This window comes from Coenobita brevimanus, chromosome 24, assembly GCF_032717465.1.
Source record: "Coenobita brevimanus isolate Jiangsu-jjx chromosome 24, ASM3271746v2, whole genome shotgun sequence".
NCBI lineage: Eukaryota > Metazoa > Arthropoda > Malacostraca > Decapoda > Coenobitidae > Coenobita > Coenobita brevimanus.
In genome coordinates, this window is record NC_136977.1 from 1,671,846 (window position 1) to 1,696,083 (window position 24,238).

At 41.7% G+C, this 24,238-nt stretch overlaps 2 protein-coding genes across 3 annotated transcripts in view; one reads left to right on the forward strand and one right to left on the reverse strand.

Annotated features, from left to right (window-relative positions):
• The window catches only part of LOC145393466 (uncharacterized), a 46,163-nt gene extending 32,467 nt beyond the window's left edge, over nucleotides 1–13,696 (reverse strand). Inside the window, exons 1-4 of one of the 2 annotated variants that reach the window (XM_080267569.1) lie at nucleotides 13,596–13,696; nucleotides 8,173–8,253; nucleotides 5,619–5,736; nucleotides 3,258–3,428 (exon numbers count right to left, since the gene is read on the reverse strand). In XM_080267569.1, the coding sequence (XP_080123695.1) occupies nucleotides 3,258–3,428; nucleotides 5,619–5,736; nucleotides 8,173–8,235 (352 nt within the window). In that variant the 5' untranslated portion in view covers nucleotides 8,236–8,253; nucleotides 13,596–13,696. Of the gene's footprint in view, nucleotides 1–3,257; nucleotides 3,429–5,618; nucleotides 5,737–8,172; nucleotides 8,254–13,180; nucleotides 13,279–13,595 lie in introns of those variants that run through there. The other variant, XM_080267570.1, reaches the window with a different exon arrangement.
• A 7,874-nt stretch (nucleotides 13,697–21,570) lies between these two features.
• Nucleotides 21,571–24,028, forward strand: LOC145393531 (pro-resilin-like). The gene is made up of 3 exons (XM_080267681.1): nucleotides 21,571–21,585; nucleotides 22,664–22,801; nucleotides 23,840–24,028. Exons 1-3 carry the CDS (start codon nucleotides 21,571–21,573, stop codon nucleotides 24,026–24,028), a joined length of 342 nt encoding a protein of 113 aa, XP_080123807.1.
• Nucleotides 24,029–24,238: the final 210 nt, after the last annotated feature.

Below are 24,238 nucleotides of genomic sequence, written 5' to 3' on the forward strand. Positions count from 1 at the left end.
CACTGGTCACTTGAGTCATACCTCCTGTTTGTGTGACTGTCTATTTATAAACCCTTCTCATTCCTCTGTTATATGAGCAACACTGTTGGGATGACTTTTTTTTTTTTTTTTTTTTTTTTTAATACTGAGGCTATCTGCTTCAATATGATATCCCTTACATTTGTTATGACCATCAACTTTTTTTCTCACCTAAGGGACACTTTACAGTAAATATTAAAAAATACTGTTATCTCCATCTACTTTCTACCACCATACAATTTCATTAAGCTTAATGAACACCTCTCGTAGTGAAGGGGTTAATCTGAAAGTGTAGGAGGAGAAGGATGACACCTGAAAACAAGTACCTGTACGATAACTAGCTTACTCTCAGCACTGATGCTACATTTCACCACTCTGCCTTGGTGCTGGAAAGGAATGCTTACACACAGTGGCACCACTGTCGATAGATACCTCCATTGCAATTACCCTCAAATCCCTCCCTATTCCTCAAAAGGAGGATGGTAGACTACAGGAGAATGGCAGCTTAAGCCCACAGTCCATCAGTTCAGGTTCAGATGAGGCTGAGGCCACAACAACAACCGCTTTACATCATACAGAGATGCAGAACAAGAGAATAACAATATTTACACTTAAGTTTTAAAAATGCTTTCATCATTTTAGGTTCACTGATTACCTGAGGATAAAGGTACCCATAGGAGGGCGCACTGTCTTCCAGACTTCGTTGTTTGTGCAAAATGATAAAGATACGATGACATATGCATAGCTGTATCAGGTTACCTGTGTGGTGCTATTGGCAAATATACGAAGACAGTGCAATGTCCGTAAATGATGAAATATGTTTTATTGCTGTATCACAGTATGTGTTTTGCTATCCTTTATTACAGGTAGATCTCTTGTACAAGTTTAAATACACAACTGCTGACCAGCATCTGTGGGGAAGAATGAGACCATCCTGGTCTCAACATTACTAATGATGTATGGACATTGGACAATGCCAAGTACACCAAGTATGAGGTCATGCTGTCAGAGACAAGTAACAGGATTTATATGATTCAAACTATTAAAACTGCCTAGCTGACACACTGCTGATAATACTGCACTATGACTGTGAAGCAGCAGAATTAGTCAGCAGCATTATATCTAAAGAATTACTGAGCAAATAAACTTTATACTATCTCCATTTCATCCTGTGTGTCTTGCTTTATGTTGATTTAATTAAATTGTGCTGCATTTCCTTTTCAATCCATAAGTTACTTGCTACTTGTAACTTGTTAACCTCTTTGCCTCATTGATGTCACTTATCCAACTGGTTGATGCTTGTCAATCTTATTTACCAATAAGTTAGGAGACATCATCAGACACATGGGATTAGATGCATTTTCCACTAACTTGTTCAACCTGCAAAGCTCTTATTGTGGCTGATGAATGAATATACCGTACCTGTAGCAATCAGGTTAGGAGAGCTGTCCAAAGGATAAATGGCTTAAGTAAACAGTATACTTACTTTGCTTTTTCCAGGTATATACCCAAATTATGCATCCTATACCATGAATATACATACAGCCCTGTGCTAGTACCAGGTATTGGTATTTGTGGAACCCAAAAATTATACAACAAAGAACTAGGATGCCTTAGTTATGGCAAAAAAAAAGGATCTGTAACAGTTGCAGAATAAATGAGGGGGCCGCACATAGGAAGTGGTTCACAGACCATTGGTCAGAAAATGCGTTTTGTTGGACAACACTATTTTCACCCAAACTTTATCATATGGCCCTGGATGAGAACACCTTCCACCACTGGAAGAATGGGTGAAAGACCTAAAAAAAAAAAAAAAAAAAAAAAAAAAAAAAAAAGCACAGGTACTGAACATAGTCCTTATGCTAACTACTCGCCAATCACCCAAGAGTTGTGTGTGCATGTGTTGGTTGTAGCCAATGAGAACACAGCCGGGCTGCTAGCCTCGCTTATTGATTGGCTGGCCATACGTGGCAGTGTGTTTGGCCCCACCAATCATCAGTCCCTACCATTGTGCTCTGTTCATAGCACGTAAAAAGCAGTGCTCGCTGTTTTACAGACATCTTTTGCAACTTTTACAGAGCTTCATGTGATTACTGGGGTAACAATGTCCTATCATGCTGGTAACAGTAATGAAACTGTTTCTGGGCACTCACAAACTGGTGAAAACAGTGGTTTTGTGGTGAAGTCATTCTATAGCAATAATGGTAAATGACCATTTTGGGGGACCATGGAACATTCACACTGTTTTATGGTACTTATCTTCATTCTAATCACTCTAGCATTTTGCTTAAGCAATCTTGTTTTGTCAGAAAATGGGTTGAAATTTCAGTAAAATAAAAAACTTAAAAAATTCTTAAAATATTAGTTTCATAGATATGGCCAATATAAGAATCACAATCTACTCAAAAACCTTTCCTAGAAAAAAAAAAAAAAAAAATCTACCATCAAAATTTTAAAAGTTAAGGCTGCGAGAATACTGCTGAACTTTGACACCGTTTTCTGGCATTTTCTGATTTGACATGAGAAAACCTTACGTCGCACGACCCCCCAAATACAATTAAAAACATGTAACTTAAAATTTAAACACTGCACATAAACTATGGTACTTAAGATTATATCTCAGTCCTAAGGAAGCAACATACTCCTTTTTTTTCATCCAGTGGACTCTGGGAATGCACTTCAAAAATAAAATCTAAAGTCCAGATTCCAACTCTCATACCACTAAGAGTGATGTACTCCAACTCCACCAGCTCATTCAGCCATGTGCTGACCTTGTGCAACAATATCAAATTGGTCCATACTTTCCATCAAGTAAATATTCATGAGATCATTCTCTCATAATATGAAACTTTGTAAACAGATCAGAGCCAAGGCTCCAGATATCGAGATCTGTTAAACAGCAGAGAAAACCAACTACTTCAAGTAGCTGTGAGATTCATTAAGATGTGTACATCAAAGACACTGCATTATCTATGTATACAGTTATTCTGCATAACATAATGCAGCACCATATCTCAAGCAACCCTGCTTTTGTATTCCATTTTTCTGGTTACTTGTTGCATTATACAACTCGAGAGGTATCATTTTATTTTCTTCATATGAAATGCAGGTAGCTACCCTAGCAAGACATGCTTCCATGGAACTGTGTTCCAGCATAATCTTGACCAATAGTTCCACATACAAACCTATTGGCTCATTATCTTCTGGAACAACAAATGATCCAAGGAGGACTTGTGCACCTTCAGTTGGCTGTTGTCGACGATGGTGGTGGTGATGGTGGTGATGATGGTGATGGTGGTGGTGATGGCCTGGGGACCCACTGCTGGATGAGCTGGCGCCTCCACTCCCATTGCGGCTGTTGGCCTGGGGGGGTGCCCGCATCACCAAGTGAACCACCTTTTCATGAACATCTGCAAAGAAAAGAAATTAATTATCATCCTGACCTTCTGCCACTTAGAATAACGTAATTTATTCAAAGACACCGATGAAAGGTTCAGTCATCTGGAAAAATTAATAATTAGCAGTTAACTCTTTCAAAGAACAATACATTCACCATTCACATCTCTAATACAAAACAAATAAATAGAAACCATAACAATTATCAGATTAAATTATTTCAGTGGCTGGTTAGGGTGGTTATGGCCATGTATGTGGGTGCTCACACCCAGGTGAGAGTGAATGGAGATTTGAGTGATGAGTTTTCCGTGAATGTTGGTGTGCATCAGGGGTCAGTCTTGAGTCCCATGTTGTTTATCATGGTACTTGAAGCCCTTTCACGTGACTTTAGAAACGGACTCCTGTGGGAGTTGTTGTATGCTGATGATTTGGTGTTGATTGCAGAGAATGAAAGGGAGGCGGAGGAAAGGTTTAGGAAGTGGAGAGATGGTATGGGGCAAAAGGGTTTAAGGGTAAATGCAGATAAAACAAAAGTGATGATATCTAGGGTTGGTGGCGGTACTGTCAAAGACGAGGGAGAGTGGCCATGTGCAGTTTGCCACAAGGGCGTGGGAAGTAATTCCATCTTGTGCGGTGTGTGTGATAAATGGGTGCACAAGAGATGTAGTGGTATCAGAGGTAGACTGCGAGATAATGCTGATTTTATGTGTACGGCATGCCGGGGTGAGCAGGTGGAGATCGTCAGACGTGAAAGAATTGAACTTGCTGGTGAATCTCTTGAGTGTGTGGAAGAGTTTTGTTATTTAGGAGACATGTTGTGTGCTGGAGGTGGGGCTGGAGCTAGCTCTGTGGCTAGGGTGAGAAGTGGTTGGAAGAAGTTCAGGAAGCTCTTGCCTCTCCTGACATTGAGGGGGCTCTCCCTACGTGCTAAGGGGTCTTTGTATGCAGCGTGTGTTAGGAGTGTAATGCTGTATGGCAGTGAGACCTGGGCAGTGAAGGAGGAAGACATTCGCCGGCTCAGACGTACAGAAATGACAATGATTAGGTGGATGTGCAGTGCGTCCCTGCGTCCAAGGCCTGGAGGGGCTGGGTTTACAATGGAAGAGTTGAGAGGTAGGATGGGACTGGACTGTATTGGTGTTGTGATGAGGAGAAGTAGATTGAGGTGGTTTGGACATGTGGAGAGGATGGGGGATGATAGTTGGGTGGGGAAGGTGAGAAGTGTTAATATTGGGGGTGGGGTTGTGAGGGGTAGACCGAGAAAGACATGGGACGAGGTCATTAAGTGTGACCTTAGGGTTAAGGGACTGAACAGGGAGGCTGCAATGGATCGTGCAGCATGGAGAGCCGCCATTAGGTGACCAAGGCCGACACATGCAAGCATGTTGGAGCCTTTAAAAATGAAAACGAAAGTGAAATGAATGAAAGGTAAGGTTGGGGACTGAGATCCCTGAAGATCTGTAGAGTCTGTCATCATCACCAACCTACTGTGTGTATAGAGCTGCACATCCAAAGATGGCCCAGTTAATTATACGCTAAATCTAGTGGAAGCACTGCAAGATTGATGATACACGGCACACAACTATGAGCAGAGGGACTCTCAGAGACATCCTATATTTATTGTGCTTGCTCTCCATGGGAAATGGTTTCTTAAGTATCAATGGCACAATATCATACAGTCAGCCAAAGATACCAATGGCAAGTAAGGGTTACTTCAAAATAGTAAACTACATCTTTACATAAGGGATCCTTGCATTTTCTTTAAGCTTCTGAAGTGGTGTTCCAGAGCAACACCTTAGGATTCTTCTGCCCTATTACACAAACATCTCTCAACTTCCTCCTCATCCCCCAACAGGAGGTTAAAGGATTAAGACTTCTTAACTTCTGCTTGCAATCCACCACGTACACATTCAGGTGGGCCTGAGGGCCACAATAACAACCTCTTGTCTAGACAGACTTCAAAGATAAACAAAATAATTGCTACTATATATATATACTGTATGTATGTATATATATATATATATATATATATATATATATATAAATGTTTAGACAGCATTTAGTGTAAAGAATTCAAACCACTTATCCAGGACCTATGCAAGTACACAGGAAATGTCAATCACAGTTGAGTAGCAAAGTATGAACACAATAACAACAACAATAATAATAATAATATTATAATAATAGCAAGAGAGAATACTTACTGTATTCTGCAAGCTTCTTATCATCTTGCAAGACACGACCACAGTAGATGAGTCTCTGCTTGTCAGCTGGGATTTCAACAGATGATGCTATCCGTTCTTTGAACTGCTTCACAGTGATCTGTACATAAACAACATAAAGGTCAAAATACAAAACACTGTCATTAACACTGGCAGCTTACTAACATGACCATGGTCTTATGTAACTCAGCCAGAACCAACTACACTACAGCATTATCATATTTTAAAAAAATATATGATAAAACATTATATCATGTAAGAGGAGTCCAATGATGTCTTTAATGATTAAGAAAGCTCATAACATGTATGTTCAAAGAAAACTGATACATACCATCTCAATGGGCATATATTAATAACGACTAGAAAATAACAATAGTGAGCATTATTATATATGGCATGCTCATGGAAGCACATCCAGACCAAATCTCAGTACTTTACAGTAACTGGTAATATAGTCAGAAGAGAAAGAAAGCCACACTGCAATCTCCTTCCCCATATCTCCATGCAGCAGGTAATACAGTGCTACTTTGCACGAAAGTGCTGGGCAGTGAAGTTAAGACATTCCTAAGCCAATAATTACAGTACCGGGTATATATGGCACAGTTACACCTTTTACAAAACCTAAACTTCTGACAAATTTACTAAAAATTTTCAAGTTTCTAAATCAGGAATATCCATGTTCTACTGTACACTCACCAAAAAGCACTGAACAGCAAAGCAATGTACTGTAACATTCAAGTTCTACATTCACCACAGCAATATACTGTAAAAACAACAAATTGGTATTGGATTATTTGCTTAATCCTGAAACAGTACCATTTTATGTGGTATACCTGTACATGGCTAAATAACTGAACTTCTTATTTTCACCATCATCATCATCATTCGGACCTCCTTTCCCATCCTAGGGTGGGGTGAGGAGTAGCAACGTCCAGACAGTCCAAGTTTGCCCAATCCAATGGGCCACGCTTCCATTCACTCATCATTCAAGCCCCCGGAAACCTAGCTCTATCTGATATGCCACAAAACTTTCATCACATTCTGTAGATTCACATAAACGTATCCGACAGAGTCAATTCGGATGCTGTCACATTAAAAAGGGGTGCCACATCCCTGATCACGCTCTTCTTCTCACAACATTCGTCGATCCAGCTCAATCTCGTCAGTTCCCTAGCCTCACCAACTTCCATACCTCTCTTCCTCACACACTCATCCACCACATCCCTCCACCTTCTCCTTGGCCTACCTCACTTCCTCCCTCCTTCAAATTCACTCAGATATACGTTCTTCACCACTCTATTGTTATCCATTCTCTCCACAAGACCATATCATCTCAGTACACTCTCTTCGATTCTGGTGTCCACAGACTTCTTCACTCAGCATCTTTCAAGAATCACATTATTTTGTATCCTATCCACTCTCTGTACTCCACATACACTCCTTAGCAGGTCCCATACCCACTGCTCTCACTCTTGACTTTTCATTTTCATGCCACACCACAGTATCACATCCATATGTTAAAGTTGGCACTAACACTCCTTCATGTGAGCCTTGCGCAGCTGCAACACTCAAGCCTCTGTTTCTTATCACGGCCTTCATAGTACCAGCTACTTTCCTTCCTTGTGTCATTCTACTTTCCAATTCATTTGCATTCTTTATTCTTTTTTCTATCACTGAACCCAGGTATTTGAACACTCACCTGTTCCAGTCTCTCTCCATTCACTGTAATATCACACAGGGAGTCACCTTCTCTCTCCATTACCATCCCTCTACTCTTTTCTACATTTACTCTTAAGGCACAATGCTCACAAACATCAGCAAAACTCTGCAGCAGCCTATCAAGTTCTTGTCTGGTATTTGCAAGAAGTACTATCATCAGTATTGCTACAACAAATCTGAGATATTCCATCCACCACCATTCATTACCAATGCCATCCCTCTCTCCATTCCTCGTGTTTTTACTTCTCTCATCACCTCATCCATATATATATATATATATACTGAACAACTATGGGGACAAAACACAAGCTTGTTGCATGCCCACACTGATCATGAACCATTCACTCTGATGCCCATTTACCCTGACACATGTCTCACTATCATCATAAAAACTCTTGATCATCATAAAAACTCTTGATGGCACCTAGCAGCTTGCCATCTACAACGTACATGCTCAAAACCTAATCCAACCTAACCTTACTTGCGTCTGACAGCTAGCTTTCTAATTTAAAACTGTGCATTAAGAACGTTAAATATGGCCGGCTACTGACAGAAGTCGGCGGAATATTTATGCATTGTAATCCTTATTAATAGCCTTCAGGGGTAATTTATAAAAATCCCCAGTACCTGTGGTAATCCAGGTATAACAACAAGTAACCAGTGAAAAACTCATTTCAATAGAAATTGTGAAAAGGCTGCACCCGTTTGGTAAAGAAGTTTTATACCATCTATACAGTAAAGTATATTTTATATATACTATATATACTGGTATATATATATAAAAGCCTCCTACAATAAAGGTACAGCTATTACTTACGTCATCTGGTACAGAATACCGACGATTCTGGGAATCCAGAGTTTTGACCGTTACGTCAATCATCTTGTTGGATGTTGAGCCCTGGATAGAAAAATGACAAAATGCATTAACACAGATACTTATGGAAGAGTACATTATTAATTCATCCACATCTCCTACCTTCCTAGATCGGGGTGCAGCAGTTCAAGGATACAAAGGGGTGCATGGGGGATGTGCACTGGTATGAGGGATGTGGAATGGGAGAGAATACTAGAGTTTTGGAAAGGTATTGGACAGATGAATAAACATGTTTGTGTGCAACACAGTCTTTAGGAAGAGAGAGAGTGGACTGATTACATATGAATCTTGGGGTAACAGCAACCAGGCTGACTACATTACCTCCTGATCAGGATGGATGATAGGGGGTTAGTGAAGGAAGAGACAGTTGTAGGGGGCAAAAGAGTGTGTGAAGCAACACATGTTACGGTACTGATGTCAGACATGGTACTAAAGGAACACTATGTGAAGAAACGGACCTATGCACACAGGAGGAAAATATGGAAGTTGAAACCAAATGGTAAGGAATGCCTTCTATATCGTAATGAGTTGACTGGTGGCTGAACAGGGAGCTGCAGACAGAAGTATTAATGAGCAGTAAAGAGCCATCAACAACAATCTCTTGAGTTACTGATTCAAAGTTTGGATGGACCAAACATGATGGCTGGATGTGGGTGTAGAAGCCACAGTTTGGGGGGGGGGGGGGACTTTTCCAGGAGTGGACAAGGGATGGACAGGAATATCTGGCTGCTGAGCATGGGGCCAGAAAGGAGGCATACCGGGAAAAATCTGAGTCTGAGATTTATATTGGATGGCCATAATAAAGTGAAAAGGAAGAATGTGGTATTCAAGGTGACAAAACAGAAGGGATGTCATAGGTGAGCAGTGTGTGAAGAATACTGAAGGAAAGGCTGAGGTGTGCAGTGAGGATATTACAGATGCTTGGAGACAGCATTATAACTGGTTGCTGAATGAGGAATCTGACTGGAACACAGAGAAGGTTTGGAATCAGCAGACCCAGTGTTTGTCCCTTGGCCTTTGATTGATGCTGATGTTGTGAGCACGGCAACAAGCAGGATGCACTTAGTAAAGGTGGCAGGTGTGTCTAGGATGACTGCTGGGATAATGAACGCCTCAAGAGATACAAATGTGGGTTTAGTTACCAGTGGTGATAAGGCTGATCATGTATGTGTTATTCCAGATGACCGGCTGAAGAGTGTGATTGTAAATGTATGTACAGGGAAGGGTGGTGCCCTAGAAAGAGGAAATTATAGAGGCATAAAACAAGGAAAGGTATGAGCTACAGCAGATGGACGGGGTGGAAGACGTATGTAAGATACCGGTATTTACGGAAGAGATAGGCGCAGCATGTGAGGTGGTTCGTGGAGTGAGGAGGAGATGCAAAGGTATGCAAGTGACAGCATGGTGGAATGATGAGGTAAAACGAGCTGTGACACACAAGAAGAAGGCATATAGTGAATGGTTAGCGGGTAGAGGTAGGGGAGAAGATGAGAGAGAGAAGAAAGAGGTATATGTGAGCAGGACAAGGGAGGTGAAGAGATTGGTGAAGGAGAGTAAGAAGAAAGTGGATGAAGAGTTTGGGAGGAATCTGAGTGTGAAATGGAGGGAGAGTAAGAAATTGGTTTGGAAGGAGGTAAAGAAAGTAAGGCAGTGTGAAAGGGGAAATAGTAGGGAAGTGAAAGATAGGAATAACAGATTGTTGGTGGAGAAGAGAGAAAAACTGAGATGGAAGGAGCACTTTGAGGATTTGTTGAATGTACAGAGTGACAGCAGTGTGAGTATAAGTGGTTGGGGAATGGCTGGGAGAAGAAAAGATGAGAGGAGGGAGGAAGAGATCAGTAGGGCGGAAGTAGTGGAAGCAATGAAGAAGATCAAGTTGGGAAAGGCCCCAGGAATTGATGGAGAGTGTGGTGAAATGCTGAGGTATGGGGGTGAAATTGTTGTGGAGTGGATATGGAAGTTGTGTAGATTGGCTTGGGAAGAGGGAAGGGTTCCAGAGGACTGCAAATCAGGTATAACTGTTCCTCTGTACAAAGGAAAAGGGGAGAGAGAAGTATGTGGTAACCATAGGGGTATTTGCCTTCTTAGTGTGACTGGTAAAATATATGGTTGAATACTCACTGATAGGGTTAGGCATACGACAGAGGAGCTAGTTGGAGAAGAACAAGGGGGATTTAGGAAGGGAAAAAGGTGTGTAGATCAGATATTTGTTCGAAGATGTTTAGTGGAGAAGTATCTAGAGAAGGGAAAGAAAGTGTATGCTGCCTTCATGGACTTGGAGAATGCTTATGACAGAACAGATAGGCAAGGTATGTGGAAGGTATTAAGAATATATGGAGTAGAAGGGAAATTGCAGAGTGCTGTAAAGAGTAAGTACGAAGGAGCTAGGGCTACGGTGCGAGTGGATGGTGAGCTGAGTGAGTTCTTTGATCTCAATGTGGGACTGAAACAGGGTTGTGAGATGTCTCCATTGCTGTTTAATATATACATGGATGGGGTTGTAAAGAAGGTGCAAGGTAGGGCAGTGGATGTGGGGGTGGCTCTAATGAATGAGGGTGCGATTTGGAAGAGTCCAGTGTTGCTGTTTGCTGATGATACAGAATTGTTGAGTGAAGATGAATGGGAGGTGCAAGGTTTGGTGAATGAATTTGGGACAGCGTGTAGGAGGAGGAGGCTGACATTGTATTTCACAAAAATTCTCCAAAAAAGTCAATTTTCCCCAATCTCCCACAACATTTTCATCCCATCTGACAAGCATGCCACACCTATCTATCTATCTATCTATTGCCAGACGCCTCAATCCCGTTTGGGGTGGCCACAAACAAATCGCCTCCAAGTCGCCCTGTCCCCCGCCATTTCACTGCCCTGCTCCCAACTCACACCCCCCTCTCTCATATACCTCTCCACCCCATCCCTCCATCTCATCCTCGGCCTCCCCCTCCCTCTTCCCCCCTCCACCTCACTCACATACACTCTCTTCGTCAGTCTTTCACCCTCCATCCTCTCCACATGGCCAAACCACCTCAGTGTGTTCCTCATAACGCTTCCTATCACATCCACATCCACACCACAACGCTCCTTTATATCCTCATTCGTCAGCCTGTCTCTCCACGTGACTCCACAGGCTCCTCTTAAATAACTCATTTCCACTGCTCTCACTCTTGACTTGTGTCCTTCCAACAATGTCCAAGCTTCACTTCCGTACGTTAGAGTTGGTATCACAATACTGTCATGTAGTAACTTTTTCACTCCCATGCTCACTTCCCTGTTTCTTATCACTGCTTTCAAGGAACCAGCAACCTTTCTTCCCTGCTGTTACACTACATCTAACTGGATTTACTTCATAAAGATTCCGTCAGGTAAACCCTTACTCTTACAAATTCCAGTGGGGAAAAGCAAATCTGAATGCTGAAGAATGCAAAGGTTAGGACCATAAATGCCAGGGTTAGGGATGAACAATGCCAAGGTTAGGAATAAACAAAGCCAAGGTTGTGACCAAGAACACCAAAGTTAGGGCCAATGAATGCTGAGGTTAGGACCAAACAAAGCCAAGGTTAGAACCAATGAATGTCAAGGTTAGGACAAAACACAGCCAAGGTTAGAACCAAATACAGTATTGCTAAGGTTAAAATCAAACGATGCCGAGGTTAGGACCAAAGAATTCCAAGGTTAGGACCAAAGAATGCCATGGTTAGGAATGAAGGCCAAGGTTGGAACCAGCAACACCAAGGTTAGGGCCAAAGAACACTGAGGTTAGGACCAAAGGATGCCAAGGTTAGGATCAGGAAGGCCAGTTAGGACCAAAAAATGCTGAGGTTAGAACCAAATGATGCCAAGGTTAGGACAAAATGAGGCTGAGGTTAGGACCAAAAGATGCCAAGGTTAGGACCAAATGATGCCAAAACTGGAACCAAACAATACCAAGGTTAGCACCAATCGATGCCAATGTTATGACCAAAGAATGCCAAGGATAGGACTGAACAAAACCAAGGTTAGGAACAACAATACCAAGGTTAGGGCCAAAGGATAAGTTAAGACTAAAGAATAACTTGGCTGGGAACAATGGATGTCTAGGTTAGAACTGCAAGATATCCCCAGAGGATGTCGTTTTCATGCATAGTTAGGTCCCATTAGGCTGGGTTTGTGTAATGCTCAGAAAAGAAGAATGCCAATGCTAGGAAAGATAAATGCTTAAGTTAGGACCAACAATCAGAATCCCAAAGAACATTACTTTCCTGGACTGGTGGTAAATTTTTATAAGTTGCCAATACACCCCCCAGGTTGTGCGGTATATTTTTCTGGACCTAACCTAACCTACCTGCTGCAGCAGAATGCTTACCTTAGAGTTAGTTATCATACTATGCATTTATGGTGGTACTATCCCCGAACTGCGTATTGGCCACTTGTAAAATAATACCAGATTGGTTAGGTCCTCACTGATTTGGTTCATGTACCTGATTACCAGCAATTTCAAGGTTTTCTTCATTATTCACATTCCATTTGCCACTCCTTTAACTATGCCATTTGTATCCCTAACTTTTCCTTTTTTTTACAACCCTCCCCATTTATAATGAGGCTAACAATTGCTGGACTATTAGGGTATACATTCTTTAATAACCATGTTAACATATAAGCAAACACAGCAAAACTTTGGAAGAAAATATGTATCAACACTATAATCACAAGTTTATACTGTTTCAGTTTTAATTTATAAACATTATTTGATGCGGTTTCCTCATTCATCTCTAATAAAAGTGCTAGTAAACATACAGGTAAATACCAGCGAAATAGTACAATAACATTTATATGACAGGTCTAAATCTCATTTTCCCCAGCCTAACATTACAATAGGATATATATGGGCAACAGAAAGGACACCTCCATTCTCATCAACATGTCACCAAAAATACAGGAGTACTTACATGCCATTAAAAACACAAAAAGTACTTACAGTTCTACTGACAACTGCTGCTTGCTAAGTCTCCATTTATACTGAGTCTAGAAAACTCCAGAACGTACTGTACACGAAAACTGAGTGATGTCACCAGTCAAGTCTTCGCCCACACACACACACACACGCATACACTCACACGGCATACGTATCTGTCCACTCCAAAGTTCTCATATCCTCTAGAACCTTAGTCAACCTGCAAAGCAACTCATACGTATTGCCCTGAATGACTGCAGCCCCTAGAAAGCACCTACAAACAGCCTAACAATTTAACACAAACGTTTTCACACAGCCAGCCAGCCACCATGAGCCCTTGTCCAAGTATTTCCGTAATTAATATCGCTTCTGCTGGCTTACTGACTAAGTACACACACCTGCAGACCTCGTACATTATATACTAACTAAAAGCACTAACCTAGAACTCAGCTTGAACTCATCTGGAGGTCGGTATTGGTATGTAACGGGAAGAGAGAGAACAGCTGACGGCTCGACTCTCCTCTGCGTGTTGCGTTGTCCTGACAAGTGAGTGTCACTATGCGTCCCTCACCATATGTCTTCTCTTTAACTTATACACAAATCATACTGTTTTTTAACTTGTCCAGTGATTAAAATTTGGTTCATGGAGAGGAATTATTACTGCAAAACGACAACAGGGTACAAATAAGCTAAATTTGCTGTTCCTGTGCGTCTCTCACTGTACCTTCTACACAAACAATACTGCATTCTCTTGCTAAATAATAAAGAAAAAAATAAATCAAGCAGAGGAAATACTGCATATTATGTCAAGGTACAGTCTGGCTAAATTTGATGTTTTGTTTGGTGGACAATCTTCTCGCAGCACTCCTGCAACTGAAAAGCTGAATAATAAAGCATAAGATAAAAACATGGGACAATAAGGCATATTCCAGCATAACATGGAACAAAGAACAGAAACTAACAGGGTAAGGTCTGTTGTAACTGCGCCTGTTTAGGTTAAATACAGTTTTGACACACACAAGCATATACAACTTAATGTTTTAATAGACTTCACAAAAGGTAGCAAGAAAACTGATCTGAACAGGATTTATACACGTCGCGCCATACAGGTCATAAACAATGTGAAAACGCAGAGCTCGCAACGGCATGTCACGCTCGGTATGCACGAGTTCGGAACAACTGTTAGTAAATCATTGTCCCAAACAATGAGTTCCTCACAGGTTAACAATAATTTTCCCACTGAGCTTGAAACTCCCAGACTTTTCTGAACAGTGAATCAGATTCCAGCAGGAAGTATTAGCATTAGAGTATTAATGGCAGCAAAGGCAGCAAGATATTCGTAACTGTACCATACTACATCCATCCCTCCATCCATCATCCAGTCTTATTGCAGTATCAGAAGCGCAGAGGCCCAGGAATAGCTACTTAATTCAGAAATTCATGGTGAGAGTAATCAGTCGCTTTCCCCTAGTTTTACTGTGTCCACCTTTCATGCGCCACATCCCATTGAAGGACCTTAACTCACTAGACCACCAGGCGTCAGTATGCCACAAAATGTCATAAAAGGAGCACATCCTTGAGCAGGGTCTTATCTAATCACCTCCTCCTTGGGAAATATTTGGTTGTTTTCCTTATCTGTATACGCACCAATAAAATACTAACACCTACTGTGCTTTAGTCCACATTACAACCTTATTATCAAGGCAAAAAATATAAGCTATCAGTTTTATTACAGATAAGAAACCAATAAATAAATAAATAAATAAATAAACATGTTCAATTTAGGACCGTTTTCTTTGTGGCATATAATACTTCGTGACACCTTTTTAGTGCCTATTTATCCAGCGTATTACATCTTAACATTCTGTATCCTGATTATATCGTTTTAGTATCGTCTGCATCAATGTAACACGAGAGGATGTGGATACATAACGTGCAGAAACTCCAAATTAATAGTGAATGTGAACCTAGTGGACTGCAGGCTGACGTTGACGGTTGACCCTATCCTGCAGTCCACCATCATTCTTTCGGGGGATAGAGAGGGAGGTGTGGGATGCTTGTATAATTAAGCAGGTCCTACACTCAGTTACATCGGTGCCACCGCATGAAGGCGTCTCTGTTCGTCTCGTAACTATAGGACTTTTTTTTCGAGGAAAGACTAAAATCAATTTGTGTTCATCTGATGGAAATAGGCCACTCACATCACTTCAGTACCCGAGGATGTGGAGGTATAATGTGCAGAATGAATCGCTAAGGAACAGGTTTTAAGGATCTCACAAACCACCTATACACACACAAATCACCGAGCCTTGAGTAGACAGGCAATTTTCCTTTAATCTGTCAAGCTCCCGCCAGGCGCCATAATCCCGTATAAGGAGTGACACATACTGAGAGTAGGCCTAAAGATGATGATTGATGGTGATGATGATGATGATGAGCGGGAGGAGGAGGACGATGGTAATGATGATGATGATGATGAGGAGGAGGAGGAGGAGGAGGAAGAAGAGGAGGAGGACGAGGAGGACGAGGAGGATGTTGGTAGTGATGATGATAATGGTAATGATGATGATGATGATGATGATGATAACTGCCTAACTACTTTTATGTTTTCTGCATACAGTATAACAAAAAACTGTCATAAAACACAAGGTTAAAAACTACATAAGGCTAAATTCCTTCGGGCTGTGTGTATGGTATGACGAGGGAGGGGAGGGGAGGGGGAACGGGTAAAAACACACCCCTACACCTGCCCTGCGTGGGAACCAACATGATGGGGAAAAGGTGCAAGTGGGAGAGGGAAGGGGATAGGGGGAGAGGGGGAGATAAGAGGAATAAAGGGCAGACGCCATACTGATGCTTAGCCGAAGAGCTCATCTCCGTAACCGGGCCTGTGGCAGGTTATTCATGGGATATAAGGCCACAGAAACACCCACCGTAAGGTAGAACACAGAGGGCAGAGAGAGTTAAAAAGATTACACCGACTGTATGGTTCCCTGAGGTTCAGTAACACACCTACGACACAACATCAAAGAACTATCATGCAGCCCTCATTCTTCTAAGTAGAAAAAGAAAATGCAAAAGTAAGATGCAAAGTATGATATTTGATTGAAGGGGTAAAATCATCTTGCAATAGTAATAATTAAAAAAAAACATCATTGCGGCAATAGGTCATGAAGAGTGTGTGACGCCTGAGACTTGGCATCCACTCCCTCCCATGTCGTCTCCATGCATCCCGCCCACCACAACAAAACATTCACAACTTCAGCTTCCTCTTCACTCAAAACCTCCGCATTACCACGCTCCTTCACGACGGACAGTGGCTGATATTTCTCGCGTTTTTATCGGGCCTGTAATCATAGCTAGGAAGGGCAGGGATAGACAAAGATGGCGGAAATACGAACAAGGAAGCGTTGAAGTCGATAGGTGTCGGGGAAAAATGGCACCGACTATAATTTCGCCTGTGGAAATTTGCTCAAGGAGAAACTGGACTCGTTGTTGCAAAGGACGTATGATGGGTTTTAATTCTGGATTTGGAAAAACCTCCGTACTGATGTGTTTGTGCCCTGTCTGAGTTCCGGCGACAGGGAGGAAGTCAAATGAGTGTCCATCGCCAAGGTCAAAAAATGGCGGGAACCGGGTTAGTCATTTGTTTTACCCCGTTTTCCTAGTTTTGCTTTTGGTTTTCGAAAGTGGCGTTTCGCTCTAACTAAGAGAAAAATAAGATCAAGCAGTTATGAGGAAGGAAAAGTCGATATTTCGCCCGATCTGTGGCTAAAAATACAAAAACCCAGAAAGTCAAATGAGCCACAGTGGAGCATTGACCTTCATAACCCTCTCTTTCTCTTCCTCTAGTGAATCATGCACGTGTCTCTGCTTTCTTATCCCCTCATCAACCTTGACGCTTCCTCCCCGTGTCCTGCCGAAGAAAGAGAGAGAGAGAGAGAGAGAGAGAGAGAGAGAGAGAGAGAGAGAGAGAGAGAGAGAGAGGGTGAGTCAATATGCTTCACCATCCCAAGGGCTCGAAAGACAGGAAAAAGAGCATGTGATTTTACTCATGAAAGAACTCTGGTACTGAAAGAGTTACTGAAGGCTATATGTAACCCCTCCAGATAGAAAAGTCTCTCCTAAATTAGGCTAAATAAATTCATCCAGAAATGGCGATATATTACTTCTGCTACTACTACTACTACTACTACAGCTACTGCTACTACTATTACTACTACTTCTACTACTACTACTACTACAACCACTACTACTGCTGCTGCTGCTGCTGGTTGTAATGGTGGTGGTGGTTATGCTGCTGCTACTGCTGCTGCTTCTGCTAGTACTACTAGAACTGGACAGAATAAATCGCAATGGAGGACGTGTAACGAAATCTCCAAGGCCAGCTAGAGTAAGTATGAAGTAAACACAGAACAGTACAGTAGTGGAATTCTTGTCTGTGAGTGTAAGCACGTATGTAGGCCTTCTGTAACGCGGCCCTGCTGGAAATAAACGCACCCATCTGACAACACACTCGGCCACATATGTCACTCTAACGAAAATCACAGCAAGAAAAGAGAAAACCAAGGGGAAAAAATAAATATAGGCGTGGCTAATGCTAAGACCATGAATGTGTTAGCCCAGGGTCTCGAGATCGGTTCCCTCAGTGGTCTAGAGAGACTCCTTATCACGGCTGCCTTGCTATGGTCGGTTTGTTATTACCTGGCGAAGATCTGTAACCCAATTCATCTCAGTTGATGGCCAGGTGTAGACTGGAGTGTGACTTTGACTAGTAACTGGAGACTCATTGCTAGCTCATACCTAAGGCTCATCCAATTTCATGTCCTTCACGTTGTGCTAATCACCATGCATACGTCAAATTATATAAAAGTTTAACGTTAGAGTAAATGCATCCAACTCAGCCTGTTCTTTATCAACTGATATTTTATTAATAAACGGTAAATAATAACTGTTGCCATATTGCTCAGACCGCGGAGGAAGATTTACGTATTTTGCAGTGTGTAACGTCAGAAAATATTACTCCTCAGTCGAAAACCTCCCATTGTTTGAGGGTAAATAGTTTGTATATTATTTGTCTCTTTGATATCACGATACAGTAAACAAAGAAAATGTATCAATTGCAGATATGAACTAGACTCAAGTTTTCATGTGAGGGAACTGTGCCACTCTCACAACTTAACTACTAATTACTAGAGAGGTGGTCATTAAAACTTTATCCACTAATTGTGAAACGCTTAGTGAATGAGATGGACTGAATAATAAGGAAAATGAGAGGTAATTAAAATGAAAAACACGTAATAGGAGGAGAATCAAGAGGCCAGCCATGTAAGTGTCCTTGCTTGGCCGGGAGTCTGACCAGAGAAAAGAGAATTCGAAAATGATCAACTCTAGCTTCTACTTTCATATTACTACTACTACTACTACTACTACTACTTCTACTACTGCTACTACTACTACATTCTGGTGATTTTATTCAACAAAGAATAACCATATGACACCAAGGTGAAACAAAAAAATCTCCAAATCCTTTTCACTGCGATAACTGAACTTGCGCTCTATTCTCGCTGCTCCCAGAGAGAGAGAGAGAGAGAGAGAGAGAGAGAGAGCTATTTCACCAGAGAAGATACTTTAATTATGGGAAGGTCACGGTGTTTTTATCCCTGCCTAAAGTTACACCACACCACTGTTGGGCGGGACGATGCGATGCTCTTTTGTTTCAAGATGGCGTAACCTAGCGGGCTACTTATTTCACTTTGAACGATGGGTGAATGCAAGAGTGGCTCAGTTTTTTACATACTTCTTGAACAATAAATTAATGAAACTGTGGCACACACTGATCTGAGGCTTGAATAATGAGTAAATGGAGATGAATAATGAGTGAATGGAGATGAATGATGGATGAATGGAGATGAATAACGAGTGAATGGAGACGTGAATCATTTTAAATTCTACGTCTTTTTCTTTTTGTCAACTCTGTTACCCACCTATATAATACGAAAAAATATAGGATGCTGATGATATTTACAATTCTATACTTTGTTTTTCCTGTTCTGAATTTGCCACTCCATTTTTTAAATATATACTAATCGCTTAACACGACACGTACTTATAAATTAAACTTTCCTACTGCCAATTCAATAAATGAAGTTCATATATATACTGTATATATATATATAGATATATATATATATATATATATATATATATATACTGTATATATTTGTGGTAGGTGGTGGCGACCATCATCCACTCACTTGATGTAGTGCTGCCTACTCCTTCCTTAGCCTTTATCATTCCTTTTCTGTGCCTGCCCTCGTCTCTTCCTATTTCTCCCATCTTTCCTGTCACTTCTTATTGCTTTTCTTTCCTTTACAGGTGGCTTTACATTGAGTGACAAGCCAAATGGTTTCCTGTAAGCCAGGAAACCATTTACAACGCTGGGTGGTAACCATATAACCAAACCATACGTGCTCCCTACGTGTCAACAAGTGGGTTGGTGGAGTGTTAGTGCCCCTCCCCGTAGAACGACTAACTCAAAGTCAAATGGCAACCCCTTACGGGATTATGGCGTCTGGAAATGGATGGATGGATGGATGGATATATATATATATATATATATATATATATATATATATATATATATATATATATATAAATATATATCTATATATATCTATCTATCTATATCTATATCTATATCTATATCTATCTATCTATCTATCTATATATATATATATATATATATATATATATATATATATATATATATATATTAGCAGAAGGGGCTAAATATCGACTTAGTGAATACTGCATTACTAAACTTGAATAAAATCATTGCATTAAATCACTAAATAAAATCGCCCGGTGTTGGAATAAGAAAAAAAAAAACCTGATTGAAGGATTTACTCGTCAGCTACAAAGATTTCAGTTAGTAAATATAAATGTTTGGGTGACTGGAAGGACTATATGTAAAGGGGAAAGGAAGAGGGGGAGGGTTAGAGGATGAGTGGTAACATCGAGGGAAAAGGAGGGGAGCGGGAGGGAATTAGGGACAAGTGTTGAGGAAAACAAGGGAAAGGGGAGGGAGAGGAAGAGAAAAGGTTGAGGAAGAGAAGAGAAGGAGGGAGGGGAAGAGAAGGGGGAAGGGGGGATGGACGAGTAGGGGAGATGAGACTTGAGGAAAAGAATGTATGAGGAAGAGAAGGTTGAGGAAAAGAAGAAGGGGAGGAGAGATTGAGAGGAGGAAGAGAGGGTTGACAAAAAGGAGAGGGGGAGGGAAGAAAGAGAGAAGGAAGAGAAGGGGAGGGGAGAAAGGAAGGGATAGTGTCAGAGAAGGGATGGGAAGGGAGAGAAGGTTGAGGAAAGGAAGGAGAGAGGAGAGGGAGAAACAGCTGAGGAAGAGAAGGGAAGGGAGAGGGGAAAGGGATAGTGTCAGAGAGGGAGGGAGGGGGAGGGGAAGGGGGGTAGCCATGATTACCATACATCGCCGTAATTAACTATTTTGCTCTGAATAATTAGACCAGCCAACCAAGGAGACGGAAAGGGAGGGCAGGGAGGGACTGGGAGGGAGAAAGGAGGAGGTAAGGATGGGGAGAGCCGGAAAGGAGGAGGAAGGAAGAGATGGGAGGAACAGGAAGGGAAGATGAGAAGGGAGGGTTGATGGGAGGGAAAGAAGGGCAGGAAAAGCTGGAAAGAGGAGGGAGAGAAAGAAAAGGTGGTGTGATATGCAAAATAAATAGCTAAAGAAGAGGTGGTAAGAAGCCTCCGAAACGAAAATACGATATCACTTTTCCTTTACCAATTATTTGTCACGTTTATATATATACATATATTTATACATACATACTGTACACACACACATATATATATATATATATATATATATATATATATATATATATATATATATATATATATATATATATAAAATCCAAGCTCTATTTTGATCATTTAATTGATGCTGACATTCAAATGATTTGAGTGTCAGCTACGTCGGTATTAACGAGACATCTAAACTTCGATGCCACATGGGACGGGCACCTATCGCCCGCTTGAGGTAGATTTATTTTCACTTTTCATGACCTTGACCTTCGGCCCACGACCTTCAGATTCCAGTCTGATAGGAGGGGGGAGAGGAGAACCGAAGGAAGGAGATGGAGGTAGGGTAGGGTGTGAGAAAGAGGGGAAATAAGGAAGGGGGTGGAAGGGGAAGAGTGGGGAGGGAATGAGAGGGGGAAGGGGGTAGGAGAGAGTGAGGAGGGTAGGGAAGGGTGGGGTAGGGAAGGAGTAGGGGTGTCAGGAAGGCAGCAGTAGGGGTGTGGTGTATGGAGGAGTGGCCATGTGAGGGGCAGGTATATAAGAGCCACTCCCCTCCTCCCAGCATCACTCACACCTCACCCACCCACACCGCCATGGCGCTCTCCAAGGTAACAGCACTTATTTCCTAACATTTATTCAGTGACAACAAGTGAATGAAACAGCGCGTCATTAATATAAGAAAATAAAAATAATTACAGATATTTTCATGTAAAGGTGTTGTGCATCTGTCAAAAAAGTATATCAGACTGTAATTCAAAAAAATCTTGAAACTAACATGGAAATTATTCTTTTTATCAGCTCACTAATTCACAGTGTTTATTTGCCTGTCTGTCTGTCTGTTTGTCCACCCGGTACGCTCAGCCGCATCTTTCAAATAACAGACCTTGAATATTTGTAAGGCTTCAGACATAGCCGAGGTGAAGGTCGCGAGTATCAGATATTAGGATATTAAAAGAGTTATGGTTTTCATGACCTGATAAAGACGAAAGTAATTAATTGGACAGTAACCACACCTGGCGAAAAAATATCCATAGTTTTCAAAATTTAGAACTGGAATTTTGTATGGGACTATTTACTGACTCAGGTGTGTTGTAGGTGCCATAGGGAGCTACCTGGGGGCTCGGGGAGGGGGTCGCAGCTCGCCTTCGCGACCCCCTAAGATTATATTCAAAGTTCTCAAGAAAAATGGCAGATATGTCGTGTGTGTGTGTGTGTGTGTGTGTGTGTGTGTGTGTGAGAGAGAGAGAGAGAGAGAGAGAGAGAGTGTGTGTGTGTGTGTGTGTGTGTGTGTGTGTGTGTGTGTGTGTGTGTGTGAGTGTGCAGATAGAGTCCTAAGCAGGTCTCTGGCACCATAAGAACTAAGCATGGGTGTTGGAATAAGCATATCTAGAGTCAAGTAAACAGTGCGTTCCCTGAGAGATCCAGCTGTCCTTGTCCATATCACACGCCTTCACATGTCACCATTTTTGCACTAATACCCACCGTCCATAGTATAAACACGCTGAGGCTGTCTCACTCAGGACTGGTGTGATGGTATTTTTGGAGGTATTTTCATGACACATCGGTAAGTTTTGTGGAAGATCAGAAAAGACAAAAAAAAAAAAGAAAAAAAGAAAGAAAGAAAGAAAGAAAATAATCCACAAACTTCCCTGTCTCTTTCCACTTGTCGATCTCGCGTCCTATCAGTCGGCAACCCACTGCTCTGACCATCAAATACTAAACCGAATTCTCTCTCTCTCTCAGGTGCTGGTAGTGACGGCGCTGGTGGTTTTAGTGGCCAGTGTGTTTTCGGCGCCGCAGCTCAGAGAACCCCTTCCCTCCGTGGTACGAACCCTCCGCTTTCTTGGAATATCGGCAGTTCTCTCTCTCTCTCTCTCTTTTCCATGAACTTTGAAAATCAGCTAAGTGAATCAGCACTACTCGGCACTGGTCACATATTTGCTTATGGAACTTTTTTTTATTAGTGAGTCTTCCTGCATATTCTTAAAATTAATGCTGAACACTTACTGAACACTATCTTCAAACTGAATGGAGAAACAGATGTGGCAGGACTTTCGCTGCCGATAGTACTGTACATGTCATACTTCACAATATTCGTCAGTTCGGTCTTTTTATCTTCGATTTCCCAATATTTTAAAACACGATACGCTAACGATATGACACATTCTCCCAGGGGCGTAGCCAGAAAGTTCACATGGGAGGGCGGGAGAAAGTTGTATATAGATTTTTGAAAATGTGGTGGGAAGTGAGCGAAGCGAGCCTCTGCAGCTGGGGGGTCTGGGGGAGTGCTGTGAGCCCCCCAGGGAAAATTTTTGGAAATGAAGTACTTTTAGGGGCTTTCTGAGGCTTATGAAAGTATGTATTGGGATCTTTAGATGACAACTCATTATAATGAAAATGGAGAAAAACAGAGCAAGAAAATGATTTTGGCTGAAAAAGAAGCTTCATTAATGATCATTATGGAATAAAGAACAAAAATGCATCTGGGAGTCTCATCATTCTCTCTCTCTCTCTCTCTCTCTCTCTCTCTCTCTCTCTAAAGTGATTTATTTATTTATTTATTTGCTTGTATATTTATTCATTTATTTATTTTTAAAATTTTACTATCATTTTTTTTTTTTAGCCCTACACGATTTCAAGACCCTCAAGGGGGGGTCGGCCGCCTCCTCCGCCCCCCACTCCCTTCGCTACGCCCCTGCATTTTACTTATTCTTTCTGCCACTCACTGAGCATCTCACTATTCAGAATTTCTATCAATATTTTCTTTTGGTGCTGAAATACCCAACTTGAGATTTTAGAACAGCATATATGAATTATTTTAGTTGTCTATTTCTACTGTATATACCCCTTCCCTTCACTCAGCCCCGCTACGAGTTCGGCTACGAGGTGAATGCGCCAGATTACGGTAACGACTTCGCCCACGCCGAGAGCCGAGACGGACCGGAGACGACGGGCCAGTACCGAGTCCTTCTACCTGACGGACGGATGCAGGTGGTCTCGTACACTGTCAGCGGCGACTCAGGCTACATTGCTGAAGTCTCTTACCAGTGAGCGGAAGTGACGTCAGGGCAAGGGAAACGACATGCTTATATCTATTTTTCCTAGTTGGTCTGGGCCTTCACTGAAAAGTTTACTGTTACAATACCCTTTTTACTCTAACTTGACCTAAAATTATAATCTCTCCATCTTGAATGCTGAGTGGTAGGAACAGATTACCACTAGAGCATGATACTAGCCACAAAGAAGTATGGAAAGGATGCG

What these genes read in the sequence shown, in the direction of transcription:
- LOC145393531 (XM_080267681.1), top strand. An exon ending in GAGAACCCCTTCCCTCCGTG is followed by an intron (nt 22,802 to 23,839) that starts GTACGAACCCTC and finishes CCCTTCACTCAG; the next exon opens with CCCCGCTACGAGTTCGGCTA.